The sequence below is a fragment of the Nothobranchius furzeri genome, chromosome 11 (genome assembly GCF_043380555.1).
Source record: "Nothobranchius furzeri strain GRZ-AD chromosome 11, NfurGRZ-RIMD1, whole genome shotgun sequence".
Lineage (NCBI taxonomy): Eukaryota > Metazoa > Chordata > Actinopteri > Cyprinodontiformes > Nothobranchiidae > Nothobranchius > Nothobranchius furzeri.
This window is the reverse complement of record NC_091751.1, coordinates 28,300,290-28,309,913: the sequence shown is the minus strand read 5'-3', so window position 1 is coordinate 28,309,913 and position 9,624 is coordinate 28,300,290. Positions and strand designations below refer to the sequence as shown.

General features: G+C 43.8%; 1 protein-coding gene across 1 annotated transcript; it reads left to right on the top strand.

Moving 5' to 3' along the window:
- Nucleotides 1–1,786: 1,786 nt before the first annotated feature.
- Nucleotides 1,787–6,471, top strand: heyl (hes related family bHLH transcription factor with YRPW motif like). Its single transcript, XM_015955882.3, has 5 exons — nucleotides 1,787–2,098; nucleotides 4,426–4,492; nucleotides 4,578–4,661; nucleotides 4,789–4,870; nucleotides 5,678–6,471. The coding sequence occupies exons 1-5, from the start codon at nucleotides 2,019–2,021 to the stop codon at nucleotides 6,331–6,333; spliced, it is 969 nt and encodes a 322-aa protein (XP_015811368.1). The 5' UTR covers nucleotides 1,787–2,018; the 3' UTR covers nucleotides 6,334–6,471.
- The last annotated feature ends 3,153 nt before the right edge of the window (nucleotides 6,472–9,624 follow it).

The following is a 9,624-nucleotide window of genomic DNA, read 5'->3' as shown; positions in this document are numbered from 1 at the left end:
CTCTAAATATTCAACATTAAGTCAAACTATGGAAATTTATGTCAAAAAGTTCAACTCTAAATATAAATGTGGCAATTCTAAACAAAATATTTAGCTAACATCCCAAAGTTTTATATTTTATATTTCAAATGTCATTTTATATGAGTAGATTTGATTTTAGAATGTCAAATTAAACTTCTTAAATTTAGGATTTCTTCTAAATATACATTTTTTTTACTTTATTTTGGGGGATTTTGATTTAAAAATTCAGACATCACTATCGTAATTAAATGAAATGGTGAAAAGGTATTAGGAATGGTGATTCAGAAAAGGATAGAATGCCTTCGCCGGGTCAGGGATGAGGTCCTGCCCCAAGTGGAGGAGTTTAAGTATCTCTGGGTCTTGTTCACGAGTGAGGGAAAGCTGGAACGTGAGATCGATAGGTGGATTGGTGCTGCATCTGCAGTGATGCGGGCGTTGTACCGGCCTGTCATGGTGAAGAGAGAGCTGAGTCAGAAGGCGAAGCTCTCGATTTACCGGTCGATCTATGTTCCTACCCTCACCTATGGCCACGAGCTTTGAGTAGTGACGGAAAGAACAAGATCACGGATACAAGCGGCCAAAATGAGTTTTCTCTGCAGGGTGGCTGGGCTCTCCCTTATAGATAAAGTGAGAAGTTCGGTCATCCGGGAGGGGCTTGGAGTAGATTCGCTGCTCCTTCACATCGAGAGGATCCAGTTGAGGTGGCTCTGGCATCTGGTCAGGATGCCTCCTGGATGCATCCCTGCTGAGGTTTTCCAGGCACGTCCAACCGGGAAGAGGCCTAAAGGTAGACCCAGGACATGTTGGAGGGACTACGTCTCTCACCTGGCCAGGAAACACCTTGGGATTCCCCTGGAAGAGCTGGCCCAAGTGGCTGGGGAGAGGGAAGTCTGGGCCTCTCGATTTATGCTACTGCCCCCACGACCCGATTCCGGATAAGCGGATGAAGATGGATGGATGGATGGATGGATGGATGGATGGATGGATGGATGGTGAAAAGGTGACTTTTCCACAGTATGAGGGGCTGAATTTGATAAAATGTACCTGTTAGGTTAGTAATGCTTTATGTTATAACAGACTCTCTCTAGATAAGTGTGTGGTTAGGGTGAATGCTGTTTTATCTGGGTTTAAAACTGCATTCTGTGTGGTCAAAATTAGACATTTGCACAACTAAATAGTTTGCACAGGCAGTATTTATAGGTTTTTAACAAAAATAAAAAATGCCCCAAAAAGCAAGGAAATTATAAATTATGATACTTTTTAAATTTCCAAACAATTGTGTTTTTGATCAGCGACATCAATAAATCAAGTTTTAGAGAGTGTCACACCTTAATAATAATAAATTGGTTTTATGCTTCACATTCCCCCTCCCTGTTGCTGCTATTGTTCAACACAACACGACGATTAAAATGGACCCAAAAAGTAAGGAAATAGGATGGATTAAGAGCAGGATGAGAGTGGAGGCTAATTTAACTGTTGATGACTGAGCAAAGGGGAGGAAGGAGGGAGCCAAGGGGGGTGTGGTGGACGAGAAGGAGGGTGACAAGCCAGGGAATGGTAGATTAAAGGAAGGGGAGGAGGAACAAAGAGAGGAGGCGGGGGAGCTGAAACTGGCAACCCTGCCCCAAATGCCAAAGTCCCATTTTGTCATTGGGTGGCTGTGACAGAGAGAGTGAGCCAAGAGAGACAGAGCAGAGAAATATGCTGATTGGATGTCACTGATTGTGTAAAAGACTAAAGCGACTTGTGAAGTTTCTTAGTTGTCATGGACCCTTGGGGTCTGCTGGATCCACTCCACTGATTCTCAGAATTGGACTGAGGACACAGGAAGAAATAACAAAAAACGAAATAAGCACATGTGACGAGAACTTACCAAGGACAACAAGGCTTTTATAAGCACAATACAGAGACGGAGGAGACTCGAGTGCCTCAGAGCCTCCAACAAAGCAACAGGAAGACTAATCATCCATCCATCATCTACGAGAAAAATAAGAAACATGAAGAGACCGCACGAGTACAGCTCCCCGGACTCCGACACTGACGAGTTCATTGATGTGGGACAAGAAGACAGCTACTGGTAAGAGTCTACCAACAACACCTGAAACGGGAGTACACTCCCTCCAGTCGCACTAAAGTTATACTGCTTCATCACACATTTGCTCTAAACACATCTGACTTTGAGAAAAACCTGTGATCCAAAATCAAAACTCCAAAACTGCTGAAATGTTGTTTATAGAATAGAATAAACTAGGGATGCACCGATACCGATGCAGTTGCCTGAAAGTGGATTCACTGTGACTCGTCATTTTTGTTCACCTAATATTTTAGTTTTGGGATCATTCATATTCATATATTTGACTTTTTATCTACCTCACAGTCTTTTCCTGTTGAAAGCAGAGAAGAAAATAAAACCTGTGTTCCAAGTCATTTCATTTTTCTGTGTGGTAGAAGTATCGGTATCAGTAATCTGTATCGGCGAGTACTCAGATCCAAGTATCTGTTTGGAAAAAAGCTGTATTGGTGCATCTGTAGAATAAACCCTTGTTATCACACCAATGAAAAGTGTTGCACAGCTTTTACAGCAAATGGAACAAAGATAGTTAAAAATAGCAATCAAGCAAGCTAAATTTGTATGTACAGAACATTTTTAAAATGTACAAAAAGGTATAAAAATGTACAAAGTAGGAAGTAAAAAATCTACTTTTTATGTTATTTAAAGGCTGAGAGAAGCGACTGGAGATGGTTTTGGCAACCTAAGTGTTAGAGTTAAACTCAAGTGGTCCAACTGTGAGTTGTTGTGGAATAAAAGTGTGTTTTCTCTTTCAAATAAAGTGTTTTATGTCAGAAAAAGAAACACTCGCGTGATGAACGAGATAAAATGAGGCCTTTCAGGTATGAAAGCATGAAATCGTGTTTTACCCAGAGTGGCTTTGACACAAATATGTGGACCCACAGCAGAACACAGGATGAACTACTGTAGTTGTGTGCATAAGCTTAATAAAAACACTTCTTTGTTCTGTTGTCCCTAAAAAAAATGACAAGAAGCTTATTTAGCTACAGGGGCACACAAACGGGAATACCTACGGACCTGCTACAAGCTCGTTTTGGGTCGTTTCTGCCTAAAATGTCATCTAAAAACAAATATACAAATAAAAAACGCCTAAAAACAGAACCGCTTTAAGCTTTTCTGTGTTCTACAGCATTTTTTTAAACAAACTTACATCTAAAACTTCGCTGCTCTCCTGCTTCTTTTCTCTGTTGAAAATCCCAACGGCTGACACAACTGAGGATGCAAGGATGAGTATCCTTCGATATCAGACAGTACTCGTCGCTGTGCCGTGGCCTCATCAACCTCAAACTGTGCCCTCACAAGCGTCCTGCCCCTGGATTCGGACGCAGCCTGCTAGTCCCTGAAACATCTGAGCTTTTCTTCTCCTCAGTACGACTTGCAAGGCATTCATTCCTGCTGGAGACCACAGCAAATGTATCGATGAAACGAGTCTCCCACACCTTTAACAGAAACAAGTCATTTTTAAAAATAAGTTCTCATTTGACCTCAAAGCAAAGAATAAGGACAAGAATCACAAAAAGTGTATTTTTCTAGTAACTTTTGTTTTTCAGTTTTTTTATTGAAGAATCCAGTTTACACTGGAAATGTGGCTGCTTTATTTCTTATGCTCATAACTGGATTTCCTCTGTTGGAGCACACATGGTGGAAACTACAAAGCTTCATGCTTGGCACAAAATACAAAAGTTGCAGAAGAATCTTTGAAACCTTGCATGCAAATGTGAGTGAAAAAGCTGAGTCACTCAACCGCAAACTGGTCTCACAACATCTTAGAAACAGAAAAATGAATCTGAAGACTGTACGCCTTCTTTAAAGGTCCTAACTTTATATCGCTGTGTGTTTCTTTTTCTTTTTTGGCATTTTGGAAGATTGCACACATCTGGATTTTCGCAACACTGGTGTGTAAAAACTGTGGCGTGTCACCAACACAAAGCCAGGCAGGGACTTTAAAGATTTTGTTTAGCTGGATTGCTGCACGATGTGCAAACAGAAGGCAGCGTTGCCTTTGTCGTCCCCATCAAACATGATGGTAAACAAAAACACCCATCTGAACTAGTGGTGCTTGAGTTAAAATCCGTTCTGATGGGAATGTTTGGAGGGAACTCCGGACTATTTTGGGCCTCTTAAGACGAGAGCGGCACGTCCCCGGGCCGAACAGGCATGCTCCTGACCGTGCTCAGATGGAAAAGATCAGCGTTCCATTTCACTGAGACTGAAGTATTCAAATAAAAGCAATCTTTCATCCTCATCTGTACCCAAGAAACATATTTAAGGAGCATAATAATCCCAATATGAATTCTCTCTCTTTTTTTATATTGTTGCTCTCCGTGGTGCAGCCCAGTCACCGGGTCCATGTCTCCGGGCAGCGCCTCACAGATTCTGGCACGGAAGAAGCGAAGGGGGGTGAGTTAGTGTTTGGATCTTTGTGTTTTTAGTCCTGTCGCTTGGCTCTGATGGACCCTCACCCTCTGTTCTTCCTGTTGTGCAGATCATAGAGAAGAGACGCAGAGACCGGATCAACCACAGCCTGTCAGAGCTCCGAAGGCTGGTGCCCAGTGCTTTTGAGAAGCAGGTATTACTGATTTAATTTTCTTGGCAACAATCAGACATTTTTCTGTTATTGGAAATCATTTTCAGGCACTTAAAATGGTCCACGAGTCAGTGTTGCAAAGTAAGAAGGATGCATATTTCTCCCGAAGGGTTCTTCTAAACTGGAGAAAGCTGAGATCCTGCAGATGACTGTGGACCATCTCAAACTGCTGCATGCCATGGGAGGAAAAGGTACAGGAACAGAAAGTCACTCATTCCTGGAAAGCAGTAGCTCAAGAGGTAGAGTGGGTGGTCCAGTAATCGGAAGGTTGTAGGTTTGATCCCAGCTCCCGCAAGAGAATGTTGCTGTTGTGTCCTTGGGCAAGACACTTAACCAACCTTGCTTGTTCGTGGTGGTCAGAGGCACCTGTGTTCAGCAGCCGCTCTTTCATTAGTGTGCACCAGGGCAGCTTTGTAGCTCATCATCACCAGAGTGTGAATGGGTGAATGACTGACTGTGTTGTGAGGTGCCTTGGGGGGTTAGGGTTAGAAGGTGCTATACAAATACTAATATATATGTATATGTATATATGTATATATATATATATATATATATATATATATATATATATATATATATATATACATATACATATATATATATATATATATATATATATATATATATATATATATATATATATATATATATATATATATATATATATATATTTATATACATACCGGTATACATATACTGAGGCAGCAGCAACACTTGTCTGTTTTGGTGGTGGTCAGGGGGGTTGACGGTGCTATAAAGCAGCCTCGCCTCAGTCAAGATCAGGGAGGCTGTGGCTAGACTGTAGCTTACTATCACAGGTGGTGCATGAATGTGAGAGTATGTGAACAATGGAAAGCACCATATAACTTCAGTCTATTACATATATTATCTTTCTTATTATTATTGTTATTATTGTTATTATTATTATTATTATTATTATTATTATTAGTGATAAATGTCACATTTGTAGGATCTGAAGAATTTTCTGTCATTCTCAGGTTACTTTGACGCCAGAGCTCTTGCAGTGGACTACCGGATCTTGGGTTTCAGGGAGTGTGTTGGAGAGGTGGTCCGGTACCTCAGCTCACAGGAGGGGGAATCTCCAGACCCCGTTGGTGCTCGCCTCGTCTCCCACCTCTCCCACTGTGCAAGTGAGCTAGACCCCGTCCTCTTACAGTCTCCCCCTTCCTCACTGCCCTTCCCTCCCTGGCCATGGGCCTCCATCCCTCAGATAGCCCCCTCATCACCAGCCCCTGCCTCTTTCCCTACCAGGGATCTTGCCCTGCTAGGGAGCTTCCCATCACCTGCATCCCTTCGACTCGCTCCGCTGACTGGCTGCCAGCAGGGTGCGCCACCGCTCCTTGCACCAACAGCTTTGGCCTCCGTCCACAGGATTGGATCCTCCCTCACAGCATCTCCAGCCCTGGCCTCCTCCAGACCAAGCCAGCCCTCCCCCCACAGCACCACTCCTTCACCACTACCTCTCTCTTCTCTTCCTTCTTCTACCTCCTCCTGTATTTCATCATCTTCTGCCACCCCAAAAATCTCTTTCCGTCCCTTTGCGCCTCTTGGGTCTCCCACGTCAAAGCACAGAGGCTCAAATGGATCAGCCAAGGCAGCCTTGGGATGGACGACTGAGATCGGAGCTTTTTGAGAGTCAACAGAAAGAAAAGACTGTACAGCGAACATGGACCGCACGTAGTCTCTTTTGGGGGACTCTAAAAGCCATATCAGAAGATGAATGAAGTTTTAGTGTCTCACAATCATTAATGATGGAATAATGAATGAATGTGAAGAAATAGATTAGATTTATTCTTGCCTGCATTCAGTAGTCATTTATGCTCACCAGAGTGTTGTTCACTGATATTTGAGCTGTGATATTTCTTTTTTTTTTTCATTCATATGTTTGATGACATTATTTTTCTTTTTGTTTGACAAAACCTCTATAAAGATAAGTGCCTTCACGTTTGCTCATGTTCTCGTTTCATGACTTCTTGAGTAACAGCAAACATGTTTAGCCGACTACGGACGCAAATAGAAAAAAGGAAAATGACAAAGAACTTACTTGTTTATCTGGATCTGTCACGTCTCCAAACACTGCCTTCATGTTCCACAGCCGTGACCCCCTTTGAGGATATGAGCTGTATGCAGTGATGGCTTATGGGAGCTGTGGTCTTGTGGCTGCAGAGGATAAACATGGTGGGAGAGGGTGATGCCTTTGGGATTCCGCGGTGATGCAAACAGACCCATCACTGTGCCCTCTAACTGGCAGTCCCCTGTAATTAACTTCACCCATATATCAGCCCGTGGATCCCTCTGCTGTTTATCTTGCCATTCTTTCTTCCAGTCATGTGGTAGGCCAACGGATGTCTTCTCTCCTTGTTTCTCCACACTGCTATGGACAGAAGAAGAGAGCAGGAGGATAAAACAAAAGGTTTGTGATTGGGACGGATCTGGCATAAGTGGACAGTGACAGGGTAGGCGTGGGGAGCAGGGATGATGAGAGGAGGAAAAAAAATCTAATTTTAATGTAGTGGCTTCTGGAGTTCTAGAGCCCCCCAAGGCACTGTGCAGCACAGCTGCCCTTGAGCTCGAGACAGAAGCAAGGCTCTAGTACTCTGACTCTGACCTCCAGCAGCAGGCAATATGGGTTAAGCGTCTTGCTCAAGCACAGGAGGACAGCAACAGGCCGAGTGGGACTCCAACCTGCAACCTTCCGATTACGGGGTGCACACTTAACTCCTCTGCTACTATCACCCTGAAGAAAGAAGTGATGTAAATCACAGAGTAGACCCCCCACCCCCACCCCCAAAAAACAAACAAACAAACAGTTGTTTCTTTTAGAAGGTATGTATTTGTGATGCATCTCACCAGAGCTGCACTCATAAGGTGAGAGGACAGCCATGGATGCACCTTTCTCAGTGGCCTAGTGGTAGAGTGTCCGCCCTGAGACTGGGAGATCAGGGGTTCGATTCCTGGTCGGGTCATACCAAGACTTTGAAAAAAATGGGACCCAATCCCTCCCTGCTTGACACTCAGCATTAAGGGGTTGGATTGGGGGGTTAAACCACCAAATAGTTCCCGAGCGCGGCTTGTCTGCAGCTCACCGCTCCCCCAGGGGATGGGTCAAATGTGGAGAATAAATTTTGCACACACACCTGTGTGTGTAACAACTAATGGGACTTTAACTTTTAACTTTAACGTGTTTACTCCAGGACAACACTTTGATCTACATCAGCATGCAATGTTCATGGCCTGTGGTCCAAAACTGTGTTTTCAACAAAGTGCATTTTGTTTGTTTTAGCGAATGTGCTAGTGCACGCTTTGTGTTTGTGTGTTGTTCTTCCTCTGTTTTGCGTGTAACGTGGCGTCAGGACGGAACCACAGTGATGGCATGGCTCTCGTGTGAGGCCGGCTGACAGTCAGACGGATGGTGTGGTGGTGGAATGTTTCTGGAGGCTGCCTGCACACAAGTACACCGTTTCTTACACAAACACGAGCGCACGCAAGCTGGCTGGCACCATTTTTGCCCCTGAGTCGAGACCCAGAATCACCACCACTGCTTCCAGGAAGAACAACCACAGGCACATTGCTCTGGGTTTCCCACGGTGGGAAGGGAGACACAGAAAGAACAGCAAAGAAGGATGGAAGGGAATGAGACAGAAAGAATGAGGGAAGCAGTGTGCTGTGAGGAAAGGGAGCACAAGCAGTGTCAGGAAAAGAGGAGCGAAGAAGAAAAACCTCAGAAAGTGAGGGAACATTTTTACTCACTTATGTCTGAATCTAAGCATCGTTTTATGCTTTCCGTGTTAGTTTCCATGAGTTATTCCTCCACAGACAATGAGCATCAGCTTTCTCACAAAGATATGGAAGACATTTTGAAAGGGACCTGCACAAGATAGTGGCCATGCGTTATAGTGGCCCAAAGCATAATGTTGGGGTGACATTGAGGAAAGCAAATATAAACCACATGTCCCAAGCCATTCATTTAGATGCAACATGTGTGGGGGTGCATGCCGTCATTTGAACACACCAAGCCCCCACAATGCGGGTGAAAAATTGAAGCAAACACGGGAATGAAATAAACTGCAGTTCCACCCTCATCCACTAGGGGCTGGTGTCAGAAGTGAGCAAATCCTCATTGACTCCCATGTTAAAAATACCAATTTCACAGCAGAAATAAACATGTTTACAGCCTGGTTCCAAAACATGTTTTAGGTTTAAATGATCTAGTTTACACTCATGACAACTCTGAGGGGGTGAATTTTTTTCTCTCTTCTGTTTAAGTGTATTAAAAGCCTAAAATTCTGTATAATTAATGAGCATCCGACCCACGTGACCACAGAGCTAGATCCAGGGAAAGGCCTCAGTAGAGCCTCAGCTTCGCCTGAAAACTGTTCTGTCATTTTCAGTCTCTCAACTTAGACCATTAGTTGTAGCATTTGTGCGTTCTTTTTTGGATATTTTTTTTGTGCAATTGTTGGACAAAATGACTTGCTGTGGCATTAATTGCACTAATAGAGCATCCAAGGAGTCTCCACTTCATTTTGTTCAGTAAGTAAAATTATATTTATGTATTTTAGGTCATTGCCGAGCTGAGCTTAGATTTTAACATGTACTGTTTAACCATGAAATTTAAATGTAATAGGGTAAAACCCAGTGCATTTAACATAATGCTGCACTTTAGAAAATGGGTTGAAATATAACATGTTGGTGGAGCTGGGTTCCGACTATCGGCTTGTGGAGCTCTCGGGAGACCGATGTTTTTCACCCGTTCTCGCCTCCCCGCAGCCCGGTGCATCTGTCTGATGGCGGCTCCAGTCTGCTGTGCGGCTGCCGGCTTGTGGAGGTCTCGGAGTCCTCTGTGTTCCACCCGCTTTTACCCTGCGGTCAGCCCGGCGTATCTCTGACTCAGAAGCTCTGGTGTTGTGCACAGTTAACTCCG